This window comes from Oryctolagus cuniculus, chromosome 6, assembly GCF_964237555.1.
Source record: "Oryctolagus cuniculus chromosome 6, mOryCun1.1, whole genome shotgun sequence".
NCBI classification, from domain to species: domain Eukaryota; kingdom Metazoa; phylum Chordata; class Mammalia; order Lagomorpha; family Leporidae; genus Oryctolagus; species Oryctolagus cuniculus.
The window spans coordinates 33,555,143-33,580,426 of record NC_091437.1 but is presented as its reverse complement, the minus strand read 5'-3'; the positions used below and the strand labels follow the sequence as shown (position 1 = coordinate 33,580,426).

Here is a 25,284-nt window from a genome sequence, read left to right as displayed (position 1 = left end):
TTGATAATTGTAAAGTTTATAGAGGCCTGCGTTATGACATAGCAGGTTAAGCCTGCAATGCTGGCATTCCATTTGGGCACAAAGTCAAGTCCCAACAGCTTCTTTGCTTCTGGTTCAGCTCCCTGCTAATGCACTTGTAAAAGCAGTGGAAGATGATTCAAGTCTTTGGGCCCCAGTACCTATGTGGGAGATGTGGATGGAGTTCCATGCTCCTAGCTTTGGCCTGGCCCAGCTCTGGCTGTTGTAGCCATTTGAAGAGTGAACTAGCAGATGGAAGATCTCTCTCTCTCTCTCTGTAACTCTGCCTTTCAAATAAATAAAATCTTTTAAAAAGAGGGGGAGAATTAAAAGATTACAGAAAAGTGGAAGTAATTGGCTAATAAATATTCATACACCTGTTCAGATTTACCGATTGCTAGTGTTTTGCCATATTTGTTTTACCTCTTTAAATATATATATGTATATATATTTCCCTTTTCAAGATTTATTTATTTGAAAGTGCTATAGAGAAGGAGAGGTAGAGAGAGATCTTCTATCTACCAGTTCACTCCCCAGATGGCCACAATGACCGGAGATGGGCCAATCTAAAGCCAGAAGCCAGGAGCTCCCTCCAGGTCTCCCATGTGGGTACAGGGGTCCAAGCAGCTGGGACTCAAACCAGCACCCACATGGGATACTGGCACTGGAGGCAGCGACTTTGCCTGCTATGCCACGACACTGGCCCTTAATATATATATATTTATATATATGTATAATTTATATATATATATATATAATTTATATATATATATATATTAAAGTTTATTTATTTGAAAGAGTTACACAGAGAAAGGAGAGGCAGAGGCAGAGAGGTCTTCCTTCTGTTGGTTCACTCCCCAATTGGCTGCAACAGCTGGAGCTGCGCCGATCCGAAGCCAGGAGCTAGGAGCTTCTTCCAGGTCTCCCATGTGGGTGCAGGGGCCCAAGGACTTGGGCCATCTACTGCCCTCTGAGGCCATAGCAGAGAGCTGGATAGGAAGTGGAGCAGCCAGGACTTGAACCGGCACTCATATGGGATGCTGGCGCCTCAGGCCAGGGCATTAACCCGCTGTGCCACAGTGCCGGCCCCCCTAATATATATATTTAAAAAATTTTAAATTCTGGAGTAGTTTTAGATTTACAGAAAAGTTGCAACTGTAGTACAGAATTTCTGTATACCTTTCATATAGCTTCCCATATTAACATCTTATGTAACTTTGGATCAGTTGTCAGAACTTAGCTAAATTGTAGATGTTTTTGGGAATTCACCAGTTTTTCTAATGTCTTTTTTATCATTATAGGATCCTACTCAGGATTCCACATTGTTTTTAGAATGTGCTTTTTTTAAAAAGTTCTGAACCATTTGTTAATAAGCTACAGATATGATGACAGTTCTTTCAGTACTTAGGCATGCAACTCCAAGCAATTCATTCTGCCATCACAATATCATTATTGTGCCCAAAGGATTTTTTAAATGTTTGGTTTATTTTCATCTACTTGAAAAGCAGAGAAATGGAGAGAGAGAGCTTCCATTCTTTCGTTCACTCCTCAAATGCACATAGCAGCCAAAGTTGGGCCAATCTGAAGCTAGAAGCCTGGAACCCCATCCAGGTCTCCCGCATTGAGTGGTAAGGACCCAAACTCTTGAACCATTATCTGCTGTCTCCCACGATGCGTTAGCTGGAAGTTGGGTTGGAAGCAGAGTTGCCAGGAATTGAACCCTGTGCTCCAACACAGGGATAATAGGTGTCTCAAGTAGCGGGGTAACCCACTGTGTCACAACACCTGCAGCATGCCAAAGAAATTTAACCTGATACAATAATTTCAGGTAATAAGTTTTCCTAATAGAGTTCCCCCATTATCTCAATAATAGTGTTTGTAAGCTGTCAGGTTCCAATAGAAGATCAAGCTTTCCATTTTGTGGTTATGTGTGTTATTTTCCTTTAAACTAGAACAGTTTGTCTGCTGCTGTTTCTTTTTTGGTCTTTCATGGCGGTAACGTTTTTGAAGATTCCAAGCCATTTGTTAATAGGATGCCTCACCATCTGAATTTGTCTATTTTCTCCTGGTGAGCTTTAAAAGTCTTAGCAACAGTACTACATAGGTTATATTTCCCACTACATGAAATAAGTATTAATGTATTGTTGGTTTGTTCCATTATCGATGATACTAAGTTTGATCACTTGGCTAAAGTGATATATTCATATTTCTCCATTGAAAAGGTACCCTTTTCCCTCTTATAGCTGGTAAGTCGCCCATAAGTTGATGTTTTTAAGACTTATGTGAATGTTCTGTTGCTGTGGCCTGTGTATTTGTGTCCCTACCAGGACTCACATGTTGAAACCTAACCATGATGGTGATGATTTTGAAGAGACGGGCCTCGGGGAAGTGATCAGGTGGTGAGGGCTGTTCTCCTGCTGGGGTTAGTGCCCTTATAAAAGAGGTTTGAGGGAGCTCTCTGTCCTTCCATGTGAGGATGCACAGCACAATCTGTGAGCAGTAGGCCTTTGTAGTTAGTGAATCTACCAATATTTTTTTTAAATATTTTTTTGAAAGTGACAGCAGTCTTCAATTTGCTGGTTTATTAATCAAATGACCACAACAGCTTAGGCTGGGACAGGCTGATGCTAGGAGCCAGGAATTCAATCTGGGTCTCCCACACAGGTGGCAGGGTAAGTACTTGAACCATTAGCCACTGCTTAGCAGGAAGCTGGATTGGAGGTGATGTAGCCAGGTCTCAGACCAGCACTCTGATATGGGATGTGTGCATTGCAAGCAGGGACTTACGCCTCTGTACCACATCACTGAACCCCTTTGCTGGTACTTTGATCTTGGACTTTGCAGCCTTCATAACTGTGAGCAATAATATTTTTTAGAAATTTCCCATTCTAAGATGTTTGTATAACAACCCGAATGGACTGATACCTGTTTAGCAGCAAACTCACCAGGTGGTAGCATCCATGTATAATCTTAGTCATTAAATTGTTAGTAGGAATCTGGTGAGTTTTTAAAGATGATGAAATTATAAAGAGGTTTCCTCTTTGCTTACAAGTTTTTTCTAGGGTTCTTTTCAAATAGCTGTGAACTGATGGATCCTTTTTTCATAGTGATATAATACATTGTCATCTTTATTCCTTGAATGCTCACATTTTTATAAATGAACCAGTAGATGGGGCCAGTGCTGTGGCATATTGGGTAAGGCCGCTGCCTGCAGTACCATCATCTCACATGAGCACCGGTTTGAGTCCTGGCTGCTCCACTTCTGATCCAGCTCTCTGCTGTGGCCTGGGAAGGCAGTAGAGGATGGCCCAAGTCCTTGGGCCCCTGCACCAGAGGAGGCTCCTGGCTCCTGGCTCCTGGCTTTGGATCAGCACAGTTTCGGCTGTTGTGGCCAGTTGGGGAGTGAACCAGCAGATGGAAGACCTCTCTCTCGCTGCCTCTCCTTCTCTTTCTGTGTAACTCTGACGTTCAAATAAATGAATAATTTTTTTTTTTTTTTTTTTGACAGGCAGAGTTAGAGAGACAGAAAGGTCTTCCTTTTCCGTTGGTTCACCCCCCAAATGGCCACTATGGCCGGTGCCTGCCCCAATCCGAAGCCAGGAGCCAGGTGCTTCTTCCTGGTCTCCCGTGCAGGTGCAGGGCCCAAGCACTTGGGCCATCCTCCACTGCCTTCCCGGGCCACAGCAGAGAGCTGGACGGAAGAGGAACAACTGGGACAGAATCCGGCGCCCCGACCGGGACTAGAACCCAGGGTACCGGCGCCGTAGGCGGAGGATTAGCCTAGTGAGCTGCAGCGCCGGCTGTGAATAAATCTTTAAAAAGTTAATGAACCAAAAGGAAGCCTCAATTCAGGCTGGCTCCTGTGTCCTTTTTCCCCAGCAGTCTTGAGCATATTTTTGCTTAATAGCACATCGTGTATTTTCCTGTGTCGGAACTGGAATCAGTCTTTTCTCGAAGGAGCTCTACTTCATTTTAATGAAGGATGGTATTAACAAATCAAAATCCAGATGTTTTATGTGTTCATTACTTCTACAGACATTTGTGTTTTTTAAGTCTTTCCAATGTACAGCGCTAAGAAATGTGTGTGTGTGTGAGTGTGTGTATTTTTTTGAAGCATCATTTTATCTAATACCTTTGTTTTCTGTCTTGTCTTTAACGTATTTGTATTTCCTATCCCACACATTAAGAACTTTGGTTCTCAAGAATTTCAATGTTTACTTATTTGGTCTTTTATTAGTTTGAGAATTACCAGTCCAATACTACTTTTTTTTTTTTCCCAATACTACTATTAACAGCAAATCAGAGTAGAGTTCAGTTTTGTTTGTTTGGTAGTTCTTCATGTCCCTGGAACATATCTCAGAGCACTGCATTCAGATGTTTCCTGAAATGATCTTTTTGTATGTCATTTCTTAGGAAATGTTTCTTGAGCTCTCTTTTGGTCTTGATATAGAGTTAGAATCTTTTTTTCTCTTCAAATTCAATTTTATGGTGTGTTTTTTTCTTTTTACTTATTTTTTGAATAGGTGTAACACATGGTTGAAAAGTCAAAATCATATCCCTTCAAAGAATTCTTACTTTCTTGCACCACATTTTCACTCTCTCAATAGCTATTATCATTAGTTGCTGATTTTTATATTTCCTATATTTCTTTTCCCAAAAATAGGCAAATATTTATGTATACTCTATTTTCTCTTAAATGACAGGTGGCGTGATATATCTAACTGTAGAATTATTTATAAAATAATTTTACACTTTTTTTTTTTTTTTTTTTTAGCTAATGTCATAGCCTGGATAATTCCCCTCTTTGGGCCTTAAAGATCTTTTTATTTCTCCTTCTCTTCCCCATTTCTGTCCTTTTTCTTCTTTCTTCCCACCCCACCTTTGCATAAGACTGTTGTAAAGGTATACCATAGTTTATTTTTTTTTCATAGATTTACGTATTTATTTGAAAATCAGTGAAGGAGAGACAGACAGATCTTCCATCTGCTAGTTCACTCCAAAGGTGTCTGCAGTGCTGGAGCTGGGCCAGGCAGAAGCCAGGAGCCAGGAACTTCCTCTGGTACTCCCATGTGGGTAGCAGGGCCCAAGCACTTGGGCCATCTTTTGCTGCTTTTCTCAGGCCACTAGCAAGGAGCTGGATCAGAAGTGGAGCAGCCAGGACATAAACTAGTGCCCATATGGGATGCTGGCACTGCAGGTACCAGCTTTACCTGCTATACCACAACATTGGCTCCTATTTAACCAGTCTCCTCTAGATGGACATTTGTGTTGTTTATAAGTTTTTGGTACTTTATAGAATTTGTCTAGAATGATATAATGCATAACCTATGTATATGGTCCATATTTATAGAGGTGTATCATTGCAGCAGATTTCTAGAAGTGAGCTTACAGATAAATAACTATGTAGTTTTGTTAGCAGGTACCTAGGCAAAAGTATTTTGGGCAGAGGAGACAGCAAGTAAAAAACAGTAGCTGTTGTGCTGAGGAAACAGCAAAGATGCCTCAGGAAGAAACAGGTCTAGAGATGAAAAGTTAGGTCTATCTTCAGGGCAATGGTGATTGCAACCTTGATTTCCCTGTTCCTAGTTGATTGCAGCACAGTTATTCAATGAACAAAGAATTCAAGGGCATTATTGTCAGGGCTATTAGGTTAGAGGAGGAAGAAATTTACAGGGACCCCAGCCATATACGACTTCACAGATAGGGGCTGGCATTGCTGTGCACCAGGGTAAGCTGCTGCTTGCAATGCCAGCATCCTATACTTGAGTGCTGTCCAGCTTCAGTTTCCACTCCGGCTTCCTGGTACTGTACCTGGGAAGGCAGTGGAAGATGGCTCAAGGGGTTGGACCCCTGATACTTATTTGGGAGACTAGGTTGGAGTTCTTGGCTCCTGGCTTTAGCCTGGCCCAGCTCAGGCTTTGTGGCCATTTGGAGAGTGAACCTGCAGATGGAAGATATTTCTCTGTCTGTCTGTCTGTCTCTCTCTCTGCTATTTAAATAAAAATAAATGAATCTTTAAAAAAAGAAGATATGTGGATAAGGGCTTATGGCTGAGAACAGATGCATGATTTGTTTGGGAAGTAATCTAGGAATAGAATGTTAATCTGTATAGGAATGAGAGAAAAACCAGAAACAGGTAAGTAAAATGGGCGTTCTTACAAAGGTTCTTGGATTCCAGGGTGAGATTTGAAGTTTAAATCAGTTGTCCCTAGAGACACCACACGTTTTTGAAGTGGGAATGGGAATGATATGTTCATTTGTGTCCTCTGTTGTCTGTCGTTATGCCCATATGTTTTTCTCTTTTAAAAATTCATTCAGTATGCTGTGTGCCTGGATCTAGTCACCGTGTATATAATGCTGTGTTAAACTGGTTTTCCTTAATATCATTGGGCAAAACTTCACATCTGTATTAAAAAATAACACAAAGTTGATAGCATTATGTAAGTTCCTAATTGCTCACTGCTATATAAGAGCTTAATTGGTTGTAAGGTGAAAACAAAAATCTGTATAGCACATGACTCTTGCTCCTGGGGGTCTTGAAATATGAGAAAGGGAATGCTTATTAAGGAGGAGCAGATGGTAACTTGTTTCTCTGTCCCTCTTATTTCTTAGAGTGGAAGGTAGGCTTGGCTCTGATGGCCAGTGCCTTGGTCACTTGCCACATATGGCTATCGAGTATCTGAAATTTAGCTAGTCTGGACTGAGGTGTGCTGTCATTGTGGAATATACTCTAGGCTTCAAAAACTTAATATGGCAAAGAGGTCATAAATTATCTCCATAATGTAAGCAATACTGGTTATATGCTATAATGTACTATTTTGTGTATATTGGGTTCCATTAAACTTAATTTCTCCTGTTTTTACTAAACAGTCTAAAAACAATTTGAAATTGCATATGTGACTGAAATTGTATTTGTATTGGACAGCATAATCTAGAGACTGGATGTAATTTAGGCTAAACATTTCTTCTATTGCATCATATCAAGAAGTGGATAGAAGGGCAGGCCTTGTGGCACAGCAGGTCAAGCTGCTGCTTGTGACAATGACATCCCCTATCAGAGTGCTAGTTCAAGTTCTAGATATACCACTTCTATTCCAGCTTCCTCCTAGCATGCCTGGGAAGGCAGTGGAAGATGGCCCAGAGGCCTTGGTCCCCTGTCACTCATGTGGGAGACCAAGATGGAGTTCCTCGCTCTTGATTTCAGCCTGGCCCAGTCCTGGCTGTTGCAGCCATTTGAGGAGTAACCAGTGGATAGAAGATCCCTCCACCCTGTCATGCTGTCTTTCAAATAAATAAGTATTTTTTAAAAGGCACATAGGAGCAAGTGTGTAGTCTGGTAATGAAGACACCCATGTCCCTCACCAGAGTACCTGGGTTTGATTTCCTGGTCCAGCTCCTGACTCCAGCTTCCCACTCAAGCAGTGACTCAAGTAACTGGGTTCCTCTCCCTTAGGTGACAGACTGGATTACCTTTCTGTCTTAGCCCTGGTTCAGCACTGGCCGTTGTGGGTCCTTAGGAGTGAACTGGAGTGGGTGTTATTCTCTTGCTGTTACTCTCTCTTTTGCAAACAAACAAAACCCATAAAATCAGTTTATCTCACTTTTAGTAATAATGAATTTGATAATTTCCAAAATTCTCTATTAATGATACATTTTGATCACTTCCAGGACATTTTAAGGGCGTCTTTTAAAATCATTCCCAAAGCTTTCTTTTTTTTCTTTAAATATTTTATTTACTTGAGAGGCAGAGTTACAGGGAGAGAGAGGGAGAGAGAGAGAAAAATAGGTCTTCCATTAGTTCACTCCCCAAATGGCCACAACGGCTGGAGCTGATCTGATACCAGGAGCCAGGAGCTTCATCCAGGTTTCCCACGAGGGTGCTGGGGCCCAAGCACTTGGACCACCCTCCTCTGCTTTCCCAGGCCATAAGCAGAATGCTGGATTGGAAGAGGAGCAGCTAGAACATGAACTGGAGCCCATATAGGATGCCGACAGCACAGGTAGAGGCTTAGCCTACTATGCTGCGGCACCGGTCCTACTTCCAAAGCTTTTATGGTAAAGATACTTTTTTTTTCCTTTTTAAAAACACTTTCAGATCTTTTCATTTTAAGATACATTCTGAGTTCTTCTGGAACTCTCCCAAGGAAAGATACGGGGTTTTGTGTGTGTGTGTGTGTGTGTGTGTTTTCTTCTGCAATTAGAAGCATGTGGAGTGACACCTTGGAAATAGTCTATTCCCAATCTTGTTTTACCTAATAGTTTCAGTACCCCTTGAAAATCCTTTTCTGGTAAGTTATTATGTTGAGATTATGCCAAATGGTGATGATCTAATGCTGTTATTTCTTTGTCACAAATACTTGTCATTCTTCATTCCTTTCTTTTTCATTTAATTTTTAAGCAGAAGAATTAGCTGTGTGGCATGTGCATTAGTCACTGCATACAATAGTTGTCTGATTAGAGAAGTTGGTTACAAATGAAATTTGAAAATATGGAATCATAGCATACATGTATAATGGTTCACTCTTCAAAGGGGGCTTTTATTGTAAATCTTTTGGGAAAGCTAGTAATCACCCCTCAGTTTCTGTTATTCTTATGACCTGAATTTACATGTATAGCACATTTACTCAACACGTTATTGAGAGCTTATTATGTGCCAGACACTGGTAAGCCCTTGGAATAGAGGGTAAGCAGAAGAACCATAGCTGTGCTGAATGGAGGCTGCATCCTTACTGTTGGGAAGACAGCGGGAGATGCCCAGAACTCTGGATGTAGGTAATTTATGAAACTGTGTCTGAGGAATCTTAATTGGGAAGGCATTATAGGCTTTTGCTAGCAACCTTATTCAAGTTGAAGTTCATAAACTTAATCCTTCTCTATGGGTCTGGTGAAAAGCATGTACACTATAGTTGGCAATTTCCTCCTGTTGTCTTCCTAATGTAATGTGATTTCAGATCCTTCTCAATGTGCAGTTTCACCTAATTTTGTCTTCTGGGGACATTTTCTAATGTTTCAGGGTCCATGCTTCCATAAGGCATGTCCCAGAGGCAAACCTGGGAGGCTCCTAAGACCCTGAGGGTGCAGAGCAGGAGAGAGGTGACTACAAGCCGATCCTGCTTTGTTCCCTAGATTCTCCCTCTGGTTCACTAGGAAGAAGCTGCACTTCCCGGCATTGCCAGTGAAGTCCATGGGAAAGCAGGGGGTTTCTACAAGCTGTAAAAAGACTTAGGGGCTTGGGGCCAGCTAGCGCAGCCCACAAGTAAGGAGTACTCTTTCATGAGATGGGATTCCAGTCTGATGTATGGGCTGAAGGACCTTTCTGTCCCTGCTTTCGGGTAAGTTATGGGATTTGTATGATCTTGCTGAATCAAGGGCTCACCCTGGGAGTGAAGAGAGGCCCCTGCTGGTTCTCAGCCACGGGATATGGTGGAAAGCTGCAGCTTCTGTGTCTTCAAGGAAAGACCAGCGGGCACTTAGCTAGATAAATGCTTTCTACGGACCTCTCAAAATAAAGGGATTTTCCTCCCAAAGGTAGGATATCTTTTCTGTTCTTTTTTTTTTAAGAATTTATTTATTTATTTGAGAGGTAGAGTTACAGACAGTGAGAGAGAGACAGGTCTTCCTTCCATTGGTTCACTCCCCAAATGGCCACAACGGCCGGAGCTACGCCGATCTGAAACCAGGAGCCAGGTGGTTCTTCCTGGCCTCCCATGTGGGTGCTGGGGCCCAAGGACTTGGGCCATCCTCCACTGCTATCCCAGGCCATAGCAGAGAGCTGGACTGGAAGAGGAGCAACCGTGACTAGAACCGGCACCCATATGGGATGCCAGCACTGCAGGTGGAAGATTAACCAACCTAGTGCGCCATGGCACCAGCCCCAAGGATATCTTTTCATTTTCCTTCTTATACCTTTCTCCAGAGGTCACTTCCTTCAGATTAGTTAAATGGACATGCCCACAGTTAGGTGTGTGTCTAACTTTAAATAAATATCTCAGTCACACCGTTATGACCTCGGGTTCCAGAATACCAAGGCAGCATTCTTTCGGAGAGAGATTTCACTTCGGATCAAGTCCAAGTTTAGTATCAGTCATCTTCTTGCTAAAGGGAAAAGGATAGCTCAAGTGGCAAGAAAACACTTCCTCCCATGAACTGGTTTGCAAGTTTCTTCTCCAAGCGTCCTGAGGATGTTCCCTTATTGAATACTCATTCACCTCTCTTGTTTCCACTCGTATCTTCTGAAGATGAACAATATTTTTTTTCCAACTTGAGGTAGGAAGGAGGATTTTTTTTTTCCCTCCAGCTTTTGCTCTTTAGTTGTGTATCAAATCAATCTCAAGAAGAAGCCAGGGAACAGAAGTCTGGGCTTGGGCAGTGTTTGCTAAGTGTCTCCTTGTGTACTTGAAGAGGGGCTGACTGACGAGTTCCTTCTGGGCTTGCTTGGCTGTTGGGAAGAGAGGAAAGGAGTGTCTGTTCTTCGCTTAAAATGTTGAACCCTGACCAAGTGAAACTCTATTTCTGGTGTCTGCCAGTAATTTCCTCCCCTTTGAAAGAAAAATTCACGGGTTTTGGCTTCAGTGAGGAGTTTGAAGTAATCAGAGGCCTGAGTGCAGGCAGAATGAGTCCTTGGGCCTGCAAGTCTGATTAAGGAACAGGGTGATGTGAAGCCCCCAGGCCAAAGTCCCCGCAGAAGGCATTAGCAGTGAGGACTGTGCTTAGCTGCTCAGAGAGGAAGATAGAATAGAGTTGTGAAGAGGGGGGAGGGTGTGTATCTCCCCCGCCTTACACTGTTACCTGGTAGGGATGGATTTGATTTTGAATGGAGTCAGCCTCCTGCCTCCTGGTAGTTCAAGAACTCACTTTGCTTCTGATGCAACTGTCTTGGGACTCTTAGTTTTAACACTACAGTTTCCCCATCCTGGTAACTCTTACCTAGGCAAAATTGGATGATCGGTCACCTTGACTGAATTTTAAGATACTTAGAGATCAAGTGATAATTGAGACTGTGGCCCAGACCTCCTTCTTCCTTTGTTTCTTAGTAGGAGGCAGCTTCAAAGATGTCATGGGAAAGGTGTTAGTGTGTCTGTATTAAATTCAATTTTCTCATGAAATTTCTGAAGTACCCTCACATACAGAATGCCCCCAGAGTGTTTACAGGATCCTGAGGAACAAACAAAAAAACAGTAGCTGCCGTTGACTGCATACTTACTATGTGCTGCATGGAGAATCTTGGCAACTGAGGAGCTTTTAAATTTTATTTGAAAGGAGAAAAGGGGTGGGGGAGGGGAGAGGGAACCCCATTCTGTTGGTGTACTTCCTAATTGTCTACAGCGGTTGGGCTGGTAAGAGGCTGAGGCTGGGAGGTCCCAGGTGGGTGGTAGGAAACCGACCACTTGAGCCATCACTGCTGCCTCCCGGGGTCTGCATTAGCAGGAAGCCAGAGTCAGGAGCTGGAGCTGGAAATCCAACCTAGGGACTCCAAAATGGGATGCAGGCATCTAAACTACTACACCAAATGACCACCCTGCTAGGATATTTTTAATCAGATTTTTATGGAGGAAGAGACCAGAGCTGAAGGCTGTGACAAATTGTATTTCCCAAAGTCAAATAGAACGCTGCTGAGCCACATTTCAACTTAAGTGTGCCTGAATCTAAAATCTGTGCTCTTTCCACTAAATGAAGAGCTTATTGAAGTTGATGGTAAGTGGACAATTTATCTGATTTAGCAAAGCTCTGTGGCCCACCATTTCCAAACTCATTGCTATTCTTCGTGGTGGTATAAGGTTCCCTGGGGGTAATGTAAAGCTGTCCAGGAAGCTACATGAGCTACTTGGTCTGATAATTGTCACAGCACCTGAATAATCTTTCAGTTCTTAACTAATAAGTGCCTGGCACATAGAAGGTGCTGTTAGGAGTAGCTCTGTAGTTTTAATTAGGACATGTGAGCAGTAATCCTGAACTGAAGTGTTTTAGCTAATGAAAGACAATTCAAGAATTTTAATATAAAAGTGACCAAAGAGTCAGTGTATTAAAGAAAGAAATTATACACTTCTTGAGTTGCAAATTAGGCAAACTGCCCCTCCCCAACTTATTTTCCAAGGGAAATCTATCCTCTTGGTTGTTTGATTTGGGATAGATAGAAGACAGACTTCCTTGCCATAATAAAAGGTGCTATGCACATAATACTAAGGTAGACACCAAAGATTCTATTCTAGGGCTACAAGCTGTAAATGGTTTATTTCAGGGGAAAATCTGATCTAGGCGCTCAGTCCTAAGAAATCCCTGTGCTAAGAGCAAAGATGATTGAAACAGTTAGCTCACTGATTGAAGTCCTGACTTGTGGGCATCACAGGAAAATGCCTTGGATTGTGTGGAGGGAAGCAGAAAGCTTTTGGGTACCTTTTGCGTTTTTTTCCAAACTTCACACCTGAGAGTTGTGCCTTTACCAGAAAATGAAAGTTATAATCGCAAAATTTAGAGAAGGTAGATTTGTGGAGGTCTCAAATATAACAGAGGAGACACATGAGTCTGTCCGGTCCAGTTCAACAAACACCGTGCACCCACAGGTTTCAGGGTAGTGTGCTAGATGCTGGGCGTGCAAGGAGGAGCGGCATGTGCCCTCTGATCTCAAGGGGCTCACATGGAGGCACAGGAAATAGGAAATGCATAAAGGCGTTTTTTTTAGGGCTGACTTTGAACCCTCATACGGATCAGTCTGTGCAGACTGCCGGAACAAAATACCATAGCTTGGGTGGCTCTAACCAAAGGGACTGATTTTTCTTATGATACTGGAGGCTGAATGTCTGACTCAGGATACCAGCATAGGTGGGTTCTGGTGAGGGTTCTCTTCTGGCCTGAGGTGTGCCCACATGGTCTGTCTTCCATATACATGCGTGTGGAGAGAGAGAGAGAAGAGATAGAGAGAAAGGAAGAGGGAGAGAGCTTTCTCTCTTTTTATAAGGCCCTCAATCCTACTGAGCCACAATCTACCCCCTCCCCATGACCTCATTTAACTTTAATCATTTCCTAAGGGCCCTTTCCCCAGATATAGTCACCTTGGAGGCTACGGCTTCAGCTTATGAATTTTGTGGAACACAATTTAGTTCAAAGCAATAGGCCTTAACACATCATAACAGGCATATTAATGTGTACCCATACCATATGTTATCTCTACATATATATATATTTTGCTATATTGTAAATGAAAATATTTTTATAACTTTGTTTTAGAAATTATTTAACTATGAATGACTCATTTAATTTCAGTAACTCCCTGTTGGTAATCCATTCATGCTTGGGATTTTTCCTGAACAAGAGAGCTTAAATTATTTTTGAAACTGTGAATTCTAAATTAGACAATTAATGAAATTGACATACTAGATTTTTATAAGATCACAATTTATATTTGATAGTTTTTATATAAGCACATGTATTTAAAAATTTTTTTTCAATTTATTTTCACCTTATTTGACAGAAAGAGAGAGACTGTTAAAGATCTTCCCTGTACTGTATCCTTTCCTAAATGCCAGCAACAGCCAGGACTGGGCAAGGTTGAAGCCAGGGACCTGGAACTCAATCTGGGTCTCTCATGTGGGTGGCAGGTACCCAAGTATGTGAGCCAGCATCTGCTGGCCCCCATTCTGCACATTAGCAGGAAGCTGGGTGGGAGTCAGAGCAGCCAGGACTCCAGCCTGGCACTCCAGGATGGAATGTGGGCATCCCAAGAGGTAGCGTCTGCCCTGAGTGTATGTATTTTGGAGCCACTACCTTTTTTTGGGTTTCAAATAATTATACACGCTCTGGAAAAGCTTGTTAGACTTTGTAATACCTACTGGATAAAGGGGCTGGGGGTGTTTCAGAGATCCATTTCACACTTCTGCACTCCCACCCCTAACCTCTCTTCCTAGCTCTGCTGCAGCATTTTCAGCTCTGTTAGTCTCTCAGTGTCTTACTGACATGTTACCTGTGTATGTGCCGTGCCTTCTCTTCCCTTCCAGCCTACCTCCCATTATATTTTCCTTGTCATCTTTGTTAGGCTGACATCACCAGTGAGCTAGCGGAGGCTTGGAAGCTGTTACAGTCTCTACACTCACTGGTTTCAGGTTTTAGGGTGATTTTATGATGAGCTTTTAAATACCCAGGAAACTTATGATACTGATTACTATATTTCATCCTTTGAGACCTGTATATTTGGCCTGGAGTAAGGCTTGGGGATTTTTTTTTTTTTTAAGATTTATTTTTATCTACCTGAAAGAGATCTTCCATCCTCTGGTTCACTCCTTGATTAATAACAAGAAGAGTGCAATCCATATTATGATATCATGAAATGCCATTGGCTGTGTAAGAGGCTCTCAGAGAGCTTCCCAGCTGTTTCCAAGATGCCCTCAGTTGCCTTAAGAGTGGTCAGGAATGTTCGGCTCTGGCCACCAGGTGCTGCACTTCAATGGCCATTTTTTTTTAAATAAAGATTTATTTATTTGAAAGGTAGAAATACACAGAGAGAAAGAGTCGGGGAAAAAGAGAAATCTTCCATATGCTGCTTCACTCCCCAAATGGCTGCAATGGCCAGGGCTGGGCCAGGTCAAAGCCAGGAGCTTCTTCTTGGTCTCCTACATGAATGCAGAGGCCCAAGTACTTGGACCATCCTCTGCTGCTTTCCCAGGGGCATTAGCAGAAAGCTGGATTGGAAGTGGAACAGCCAGGACTCGAACCAGCGTCCATATGGGATGCCAGCACTGCAGGCAGAGGCTTCACCTTTTACACCATTTTACAGCACAGTGCCGGCCCCTTCAATGACTATTTCTACCACAACATTTATAGGAAGAAATGTCACTGCCTCTTGTTAATTTTGTCTCAAGTATGAAATCAGGTGCAAACTCTATTGTTTAAAAAATTATTTTTATTTCCTTGAAAGAGAAAGAGACAGAGGCAGAACTTCCAACCTTTGGCTAACTCTCCAAATACCCACAGCTGGGTCAAAGCCTGGAGCCCGCAATTCAGTCCAGGTCTCCTGTGGGTGGCAGGAATCCAAGTACTTGAGTCACCTGCTGCCTCCCAGGGTGCGTGTTAGCAGGAAGCTGGAATTAGAAGCAGAGGCTGGACTCAGCCATTCTGATACAGGATTCGATTGTCACAAGCAGCACTAAATACTTGCCTCTTTTTTTTTTTTTTTTTTTAAATCATAACCAGTGGAAGTTTACTTGGCTCCGTATTCTGGAGGCCGCATCTGGTGAGGGTCTTCATGCTGGATCATAACATGGTAGAAGCCAGCACCTGGTGAGAGAGCATGAGGTACAAACTTTACAAGGGCCGAGAAGCACAGAACACAGTAACGACCACATTGGCCAGGCTGGGGCTCATTCTGTGAGCACTCCACGCCTTCCATGAGGTCAGGTACAGCTTGTCCTGCACCACGGCCGGCACTCCAGTAGTTGACGTTCAGGTAAAGTTGATTCGGCGTCAGCATGAGAAGGAAGTTTTCCTCACCTTGTATTTGAGGTCTCGCCCTTGGCCTTCATTTCCTAATTCAGAATGCTAAGACTGTCTGCTCAGTTTGGTTCCTTATCAGGGTTCAATACTTGAGGGTGCAGCTCACCGAGGGTCACCTTGTTACACCCTCTGGACACAGTAGTCTCATTATATGTCCTTCACTCACACAGGAACCCCAGAGGTAGTTTTTTTCATCTGAACCAATGGAAAGCAGAGAGGTTAAGCCACATAACCAAGATCAAGCCTCCAGGAATTGGCATGCTGGGATTTAAACCGAGACTACTTGGTTTCAAATTTGTGAACTTTCCTGTTACGAAACCCTGAAGGAGTGGACAGGATGTTGAATTTGAGTGAAAGGATTTGGAATAATAATGCTGTTAGGGCAAAAAGTCCAGAGGAGAATGCCACGGTGCAGGAGGGGGAGGGTATGAAGGCAGCTTGGGCTGTGAGTTAGGAGCCCTTGGGCACAACTGGGTCCTAACTTCCCTGTTTTTGCTCTGCCCTGGCCTCATGTTACCCTTCTGAAGCATCTTGGTTTCCAAGTTCACCTCTGTCCTTGATTTTCCAGGAGCCATGGAGCAGCCGGCACGGTGGTGAAGCAGCCGGTCCGCGGGGCCAGTGCTAGGACCACAGTCACGGCGATTGTACAGACGGGCGGGGACTGGAGCACTGGCCTCTTCAGTATCTGCAGAGACAGGAGAGTGTGTACGTTTTCGATTTTTCATTTGAGCTCCTCCTCGCTGTTTCGTTTGCCAAGACATCAATGAGTAGAAAAGCTACATCAGGCCCCCAGGAGAGAAATTAAATGGCTTCAGAATAATAGGACTAATCTTTTAGTGACTCAAATGCACTCCTTGGCTGGAAAAATCTTGTTTTTCAGCAGTGTGAATGCTTTTGTAAAAGAAGGGCTACTATCAAGATTTTTTTTTTAATCACAAAATCCACTATTGGCAAAGGTGCGCAAAATAGATTCCTTCGTTCACTGCTGGTGGGAGTATGAGTTGGTATAGTCATCCTGGTAGAAGGCTTAGTAATACATATAGAAAAGACCTTGAGTGTTACATAGATTTCGACCTAGTAATTACATTTTTAGGAGCTTAGTCTGAGAAAATAAATCATTTGCGAAGATTTAGTGGGAACATTAAATTTTGCAGTATTGGTTATTACAGCAAAAACCTGGAACAATGTAAATATTAAACAGAGTAACAATTCAACAATGCAAATATTCATAGAATCAGTTATTATACAGTCATGAAAAGTCCTATCCGAAAATGGCACTTTAAGAAATGAAAAGATGTTTTCGATAAATTTTCAGGTTAGAGAAAAAGATTGCAAAATGATGAACATTAGCGTTTTTTTCCAAGGGGAAATTCTTAGAAAAATATCTGGGAGGATATGAATACAAATGTTTTTATTTATAGCAGGTGTCTCTGGATGGTAGGCTAATGGGTGATTTTAATTTTCTTTTTATTTATCTCTTCAATATTTCTGTGAAGAATATGTAGTAGTCTTATTAAACACCAGAAAAATTATAGGATAAGCCTCCTTTATGGATTGAAATTTTTTCAGACCCTGGTTCAGCTGTAGAGAGAGACAAATTGTCCACTGGTTATATGTTACCCTGGGTTTGAAGTTTAAAACACATTCATCTCTTTCTACCTTAGGATAGACTGACCCACCTCTGGTACATGTCAGGGACCCCTGCTGGGACCTGATACTCTTGCCCTAGGGAGTAATTGGGTCACGGAATCTCTTTCACAGGAGCGGGAAATCAGTTTAGATACAAGGGCAAATCTCTTAGGTTCAAAAACTCAATAGAGCTTGGGTCAAATCTTTTTGAAGAAATGACTCTCCTCGTCCTCTAAAGGCTTCTGGCCAGATCTCAGTTTGTCATTGAATCCTCACAGGAGAGACCCACCCTGGAGTTCTGAGGCAGTCCTCATTCAGTCGAAAGTCTTCCCTGGGGCTGGCATTGTGGTGGGGTAAAGCCGCCGCCGGAAGTGCTGGCATCCCATATGGACTCTGGTTTGAGTCCCGGCTGCTCCTCTTCCAATCCAGCTCTCTGCTATGGCTTGGGAAAACAGTGGAAGATGGCTCAAGTCCTTGGGTCCTTGCACCCACGTGGGAGACTCGGAAGAATCTCTTGGCTCCTGGCTTAGGCTTGGCCTAGTTCTGGCCAGTGCAGCCATTTGGGGAGTGAACCAGTAGATGGAAGATCTCTTTCTCTCTCTCTAACTTGACCTTCAAATAAATAAATCATTCTTTCTAAAAAGAAAGAGAAAGTCTTCCCTGTGATCCAGAGCTTGGCAGGTCTCTTTCTGACACTGCCACTGAAGTGGGTTTGTGACCTGACTACTGACAGCAGCCGTTCTGTGCTCTCAGGAGTCTTCCTGGTTCTCTGCTGTTAGAGTGACTTTGGCTTTCACTCAAGGTACAGAGAGGGTAGAGTAACCAACAGTGCTGAGATGTGGACATCTAGCCTCGGACTGATACGAGGATCATTTTCCTTTTATAGCTAAGTGTTGGGGACTGGGAGAACATCACTGCACTTTCTTTCTTTTTTTATTTTATTTTATTTTTTTTAACTTTTATTTAATGAATATAGATTTCCAAAATACAGCTTATGGATTACATTGGCTTCCCCCCCTCCCCAATGACTTCCCTCCCACCCGCAACCCTCCCCTTTCCCACTCTCTCTCCCCTTCCATTCTTATCAAGATTCATTTTCAATTTTCTTTATATACAGAAGATCAGTTTAGTATACATTAAGTAAAGATTTCAACAGTTTGCACCCACATAGAAACACAAAGTGAAAAATACTGTTTGAGTACTCGTTATAGCATTAAATCTCAATGTACAGCACATTAAGGACAGAGATCCTACATGAAGAGTAAGTGCACAGTGACTCCTGTTGTTGACTTTACAAATTGACACTCCTGTTTATGGCATCAGTAATCTCCCTATGCTCCAGTCATGAGTTCACCGACTCTTATCTTATTTAGACAAGGTCATAGTCAAAGTGGAAGTTCTCTCCTCCCTTCAGAGAAAGGTACCTCCTTCTTTGAAGACCTGTTCTTTCCACTGGGATCTCACAGAGATCTATCTTTCATTTAGGTTTTTTTTTTTTTTTTTTTTTTGCCAGTGTCTTGGCTTTCCATGCCTATGCCTGAAATACTCTCATGGGCTTTTCAGCCGGATCCGAATGCCTTTAGGGCTGGTTCTGAGGCCAGAGTGCTGTTTAGGACATCTGCCATTCTATGAGTCTGCTGTGTATCTCGCTTCCCATGTTGGATCGCTCTCCCCTTTATTTATTCTATCAGTTAGTATTAGCAGGTGCTAGACTTGTTTATGCATCACTGCACTTTAAACTAGGGCAAAGCCTGGAATATCATGCAGTAGTTAAGAGAACAGGTTTGTTTCAGAGATAGACTTCACACTGTTTTTTTTTTTTTTTTTTTTTTTTGACAAAGTTAGATAGTGAGAGAGACAGAAAGAAAGGTCTTCCTTTCCTTGATTCACCAACCAAATGGCTGCTACAGCTGGAGCTACGCCAATCCGAAGCCAGGAGCCAGGTGGTTCTACCTGGTCTCCCATGTGCGTTCAGGGGCCCAAGCACTTGGGCCATCCTCCACTGCCCTCCCAGGCTGCAGCAGAGAGCTGGACTGCAAGAGGAGCAACCGGGACTAGAAACCGGTACCCATATGGGATGCTGGTGCCACAGATGGAGGATTAACCAAGTGAGCCACGGTGCTGGCCCCAGCTTGATTTCTAACTCTGCCTCTTACTAGCCATATGACCTTGAGCATGTTTTATGGCTCTTCATTTTTCTACCTCCTAGGTGCCTACCTTAAGGATGAATCAAGAGTAAAGCAGATAGTGCATAGACCCCACTCTTTTATTTTTTTTTAATTTTTTTTTCCCCAAAGAAACCTTTTATTTAATGGGTAGAAGTTTCTTAAGTTTAACTTTAGGAATATAGTGGTTCTTTCCACCATACCTGCCCTCCCACCCCAATTTCCACTGCACCTCCTCCTCCCTCTCCCCTTGCCAGTCTCATTCTTCATTAAGATTCATTTTCCGAGCCGGCGCCGTGGCTCACTAGGCTAATCCTCCGCCTTGCGGTGCTGGCACACTGGGTTCTAGTCCTGGTTGGGGCGCTGGATTCTGTCCTGGTTTCCCATCTTCCAGGCCAGCTCTCTGCTGTGGCCAGGGAGTGCAGTGGAGGATGGCCCAAGTGCTTGGGTCCTGCACCCCATGGGAGACCAGGATAAGTACCTGGCTCCTGCCTTCGGATCAGCGCGGTGTGCTGGCCGCAGCGCACTGGCCACAGCGGCCATTGGAGGGTGAACCAACGGCAAAGGAAGACCTTTCTCTCTGTTTCTCTCTCTCACTGTCCACTCTGCCTGTTAAAAAAAAAGATTCATTTTCCATTAGCTTTGTATACAGAAGACTAACTCTATAGTAAGTAAAGATATCAACAATTCACACATCACACACACACACAAACTGTCTGAGAACCAGTTTTACAGTTAACTCTCATAATGCAAGTCATTGAGGATAGAGGTCCTGCACAGCGGCTCTTGTTAATTTCACAATTAACACTCTTATGTATGACATCAATGACCACTTGAGGCTCAAAGTGGAAGTTCTCTCCTATCTTTAGAGAAAAGTATATCCTTTGATGGCCACTTCTTTCCACTGGGGTCTCATTCACAGAGATCCTTCACATAGGACATTTTTTCTGCCACGGTGTCTTGGCTTTCCATGCCTGCCAAGCTCTCATGGGCTTTTCAGCCAGAGCAGAATGCCTTAAGGGCTGATTCTGAGGTCAGAATGCTGTTTAAAGCAATTGATAGACTCCACTCTTAACACCACTTTGGAGTTTAACTGAGTCAGTTAGGTGTTTTTAGTTGCCAGCCATACTAGGTTGAATAGAGTTTCCTTAAAATTCACATAATTTTGGTGTATCTGAATGTGATTTTATTTGGAAGTAGGGTCTTTACGATGTAGTCAAAATAAAGTCATACTGGCTGAGGGTAGGCCCTAATCACTGACTGGATTAGGCAGAGGCAGAGATTGGAGTGACATCTACAAGACAGGAAGGTGTGGGGTTGCCAGCAGCCCTCAGAAGCTAGGAAAGATACAGGGAACACATTCTCCCTTGGGCTATTTAGGTGAAACCAACTCTGCCAACACCTTGATTTTAGACTTCTAGCCTCTAGAATCATCCATTGAGAGAATATCGGTTGTTTAAAGCTGCCCAGCTTGTGGTATTTTATTACGGTATCCCTAGGAAACTGAACAGCAAAATTAGATCCCATTTGAAAATACAAGGCAGCTCCGAGAATCAAAGACTAAGTTAAAAACCAAGACCTGAAGGGACAGTTGCACTTTTTAAAATTTATTTGACAGGTAGAGTTTTTTTTTCAGGTTTTGAGGTTTATTAAAATAAAGTATTAGCAAACAATTGCAAAAACAAATTTTTTAAGAGTTACGGCTTTGAAAAGCACAATATAGTAAAACCTAGTACATGTTTGTAAGTATCAAAAAGAACAGTCGAAGCAAGTTGCTAGAATTTCATTTTGTCAATATCAACAGAAACGGACAAGTACAAATGAGAAGCAGACCTGCAGCGCAGCCGTTGGTTTGGTCTTTATCATCTGCATGTGAAACACCTTTCTAGGAGAAAGTCAGCTGTTGCATACATTCATCCCATTTTCCTGACAATCTTACCCGATTTCAGTGATTGCAAAATGCAACTTTAACCACACAGGTTAAAAAGGAAATCACTTGCTGAACCAGCCCCTTCTAGAGTCCCTAGAGTTATTTTAGGAACAAATCAAAGCAGTGTCATCACCAGCGGTAATAAAAGGCAGAAACCTGGCACTAAAAGATTTCTGTTACAAGGATTTGGGATTCTTTGGCCTCACTGGAGTTTTGTTATAGCTCACACCTGCTAGTAATCAAGAAGACACTATTCATTCATGAAGGGGAAAAACTACCTGTAAACAAAATTCCAAATGTTTAAAGGTAACTTCAAGTAAATTCATATTGTACAATGGCTTACGACGATTCTAGGAATTTTAGGAAGTGAGTTATTTAGACAAGAATGACACCAACCTTTCTCACGCTGCCATGAAAGACCAATCCATCCCGGTCTATAACTGGATCTTTTGAACAAAGTAACTCATCACTTGTGTAACATCAGCTGCTCCTGGCAAATAGCATAGTATACATTTTCTCATTTACAAAGCAACACACCCATCAGAGCGTGAACTCACTTCCACTGGTTTTGGCGAACCACCCAACTGTAGGATGTCACTTAGTTTACAGGACAGCAGTCCTCTGGGAAACAAGCGATCCAATGTGGCAGGCTTGATAAACATGGTTACTCCTGTAACCAGCATGACAGAGTTTTACAGACTGTGAGAGAGAAAGGGGCATAGAGACAGAGACAGAGACAAAGAGGTCTTCTGTTGGTTCACTCTCCAAATAGCTGCAATAACTGGACCTGCACCCATCTGAAGCCAGGAGCCAGGAGTTTCTTCCTGGTCTCCCATGTGGGTGCAGGGGCCCAACCACTTGGGCCATCCTCCACTGCTATCCCAGGCCACAGCAGAGAGCTAGACTGGAAGAGGAGCAACCAGAACTAGAACCTGGAGTCCATATGGGATGCTGGCACTGCAGGCAGAGGATTAACCTAGTGTGCCATGGCACTGGCCCCAGTTGCATTAGTATCAGGGGCTAACTTACAGTCCAATCAACTTCAAATGTTTTTATCCTTCTGCTGTTCTGTCTGATAATTGATGTTTCAGTAGAAGCAACTCAATTAGCCTAGTTTGGGCCACAAGTCTACTGATTGGCCAGGCCAGGGAACTCTGGCTAACAATAATGAAAAGATAATTTCATAAATTTACTATTGGGGTCCAATTGCCTGGAAAAATCTCAACAAAAATCACTATAATTCACTGGGGTAGGCCAGAGCCAGGAGCCAGGAGCTTCTTCTGGGTCTGCCATATGAGTGGCAGGGGCCCAAACAATTAGGCCATCTTCTAGTGCCTTTCCCAGGGCATTAGCAGGGAGGCCCCTCTGTGCTTTGAAAAGTCCTTTTGGGCCGGCGCTGCGGCTCACTAGGCTAATCCTCCGCCTTGTGGCGCCGGCACACCGGGTTCTAGTCCCGGTCGGGGTGCCGGATTCTGTCCTGGTTGCCCCTTTTCCAGGCCAGCTCTGCTGTGGCCCGGGAGTGCGATGGAGGATGGCCCAAGTACTTGGGCCCTGCACCCCATGGGAGACCAGGAGAAGTACCTGGCTCCTGCCATCGGATCAGCGTGGTGCGCCGGCCACGGCGGCCATTGGAGGGTGAAACAACGGCAAAAAAGGAAGACCTTTCTCTCTGTATCTCTCACTGTCCACTCTGCCTGTAAAAAAAAAAAACAAAAAACAAAACAAACAAACAAAAGTCCTTTTGGATAGGTCCCCATGGCCATGATGCAGAATTCAAAGCTGCCTACCCCTTTTGAATACGAAAAGCAAGCACTCCAGCCTGCTTTCCACCACCCAGTTCTCTCCAGAGGCAACTACTCTTACTGAACACAGACATCGTCCATGTTTTTAAGCACATATAAAAATTGAAATTATGAAAATAGATTTTAAGAATTAAAAGTATCATATAATCATTATAAAAAACAAAAATGAAAAACTGTAAAAGAAAAAAGCAATATGCTATAATCCCAGCCCTGGAAGATAACCGTTGTTAGTATTTTGGTGTCTATCCTTACTGATATTTTGCTTTGTTGCTTGTGTGTATGTGTATCATTTATACAAATGGTAGACTTATAAACACTATTCTGTACCTTTGTTGTGTTTTAATTTTTTAATTAAAGATTTATTTATTTATTTGAAAGAGTTGCAGAGACAAGGGAGAGGCAGAGAGAGAGAGAGAGAGAGAGCGAGCGAGGTCCTCCATCCGATGGATCACTCCCCAGTTGGTTGCAACGGATGGAGCTGTGCTGTTCCGAAGTCAGGAGCCAGGGGCTTCCTCTGGGTCTCCCATGTGGGTGTGGGGACCCAAGGACTTGGGCCATCTTCCACTGCTTTCCTAGACCATAGCAGAGAGCTGGATTGGAAGTAGAGCAGCCTGGTCTCGAACTGGTGCCCATATGGGATGCCGGTGCTTCAGGCCAGGGTGTTAACCTGCTGGACCACAGCGCCGGCCCCTGTTGTGTTTTAATTTAACAATCTGCCTAGGTGATCAGACTTCTTAAATTGCTGCAGAAATTTCATTGTATGAGTGTGCTACAGAATATTTATGGAGAAGTTCCCATTGGTGGGCCTTTCTGTGGTTTCCAGACATTTTGCTATTCAAACCAATGCTCTATGGCTGTCTTTGTCCAGGTGTCATTTCACACATGGAGGTTTAACTGTTGGACAGTTGCTGAGGAGTAAACCTGCCTGTCAAATAAAATAGGCTGTTTCAGCTCTTGCTAAGATATTGCCAAATAGCTTTCCACTTAGAAGTTGGATTAATTTATACTCCCACTGGCAATGTATGACTGTGCTCCATTCCTTTTTGGAGCATCTCTTAATGTTAGAAGGTTCTGCCTCTTTGTAATAATTGATGTAAAATGTGCTTCTGTGAAATTTCCACCCACAATACCTTACAAAGTGTTAGTTGTATTATGCTGTACATGTCATTGAGCAATGTGGTTTTTTTTTTTTTTAATTCAAAATGTATCTTAGAGATTTAGCCTTGTTGGTATTTAATTGATCTCTCCCTGTATTCTTAATTATTCCATAGAATGGTTATGTCTCCTGGTAACTTGTACTTCAGGATATTAAAGTACATTTGAATTGTTTTAAATTTCAAGTTACAAACAATGCTGCCAGAGACTATCCTTGTGACAGTTTCCTTGTATACCTGTGTAAGCATTACTCTAGGGTAGATACTGCTAAGTGGAATAACTGGGTCCTATAGGATTTTTTTTTAAAGATTTATTTATTTATTTGAAAGAGTTACACAGAGAAGAGAAGGAGAGGCAGAGAGAGGTCTTCCATCTACTGGTCCACTCCCCAATTGGCAGTGGCCAGAACTGTGCCGATCTGAAGCCAGGAGCCAGGAGCTTTTTCAGGGTCTTCCCACATGGGCACAGGGGCCCAAGGACTTGGGCCGTTTTCTACTGCCTTCCCAGGCCATAGCAGAGAGCTAGATTCGAAGTGGAGCAGCCAGGACTCGAACCGGCGCCCATATGGGATGCCAGCACTGCAGGCAGTGGCCTTACCCGTCACGCCACAATGCCAGTTCCAGGATTTTAAATTGTAATAGATTCAGCAAAGTTGTCTTCCATAGTGGTCGTGCCAATTTCCACTTCCGTCTATTTGTGGAGAGAACATGGTTCCCCACAATAGATGATATTAACAAACTTTGAAAACTTTGGCATTCTCGTGGATAATAAATGGTTTCTTGTTGCCTTAGTATACGTTTCTAATGACATTAAGCAGCTTTTCGTGATTCTTATTGTCCTTTGTGTTTCATGTTCAGTGAACTATTTGCTCATGCCCTGTTCCCATCTTTGGTTTAATCTTTTATGTATTGGTCTATAGGAGTTCTTTGTGTATTATAGATAATTTAGGCCTATGATAGTATCAATAAAAAGGGACACAGAATAGAGAGGAGACAGGATACGAACTTGCAGCCAGAATGAATTTATTCACAGAGGTGGGTGCACACAGGCGGAATACGTGGCAGAGGGCCCAGGCCCTCAGTGGGCTGGGCCTTATTATCTT

General features: G+C 43.0%; 1 protein-coding gene across 5 annotated transcripts in view; it reads left to right on the top strand.

Moving 5' to 3' along the window:
* Positions 1-10,027: 10,027 nt before the first annotated feature.
* PLAC8L1 (PLAC8 like 1) overlaps positions 10,028-25,284 on the top strand; it is a 66,163-nt gene continuing 50,906 nt past the window's right edge. For 2 of the 5 annotated variants that reach the window (XM_051843462.2, XM_051843461.2), the window contains exons 1-2: positions 10,028-10,284; positions 16,070-16,206. In XM_051843462.2, the coding sequence (XP_051699422.1) occupies positions 10,160-10,284; positions 16,070-16,206 (262 nt within the window). In that variant the 5' untranslated portion in view covers positions 10,028-10,159. The remainder of the gene's footprint in view (positions 10,285-16,069; positions 16,207-25,284) is intronic. The other 3 variants (XM_051843464.2, XM_051843463.2, XM_002710284.5) reach the window with 3 other exon arrangements.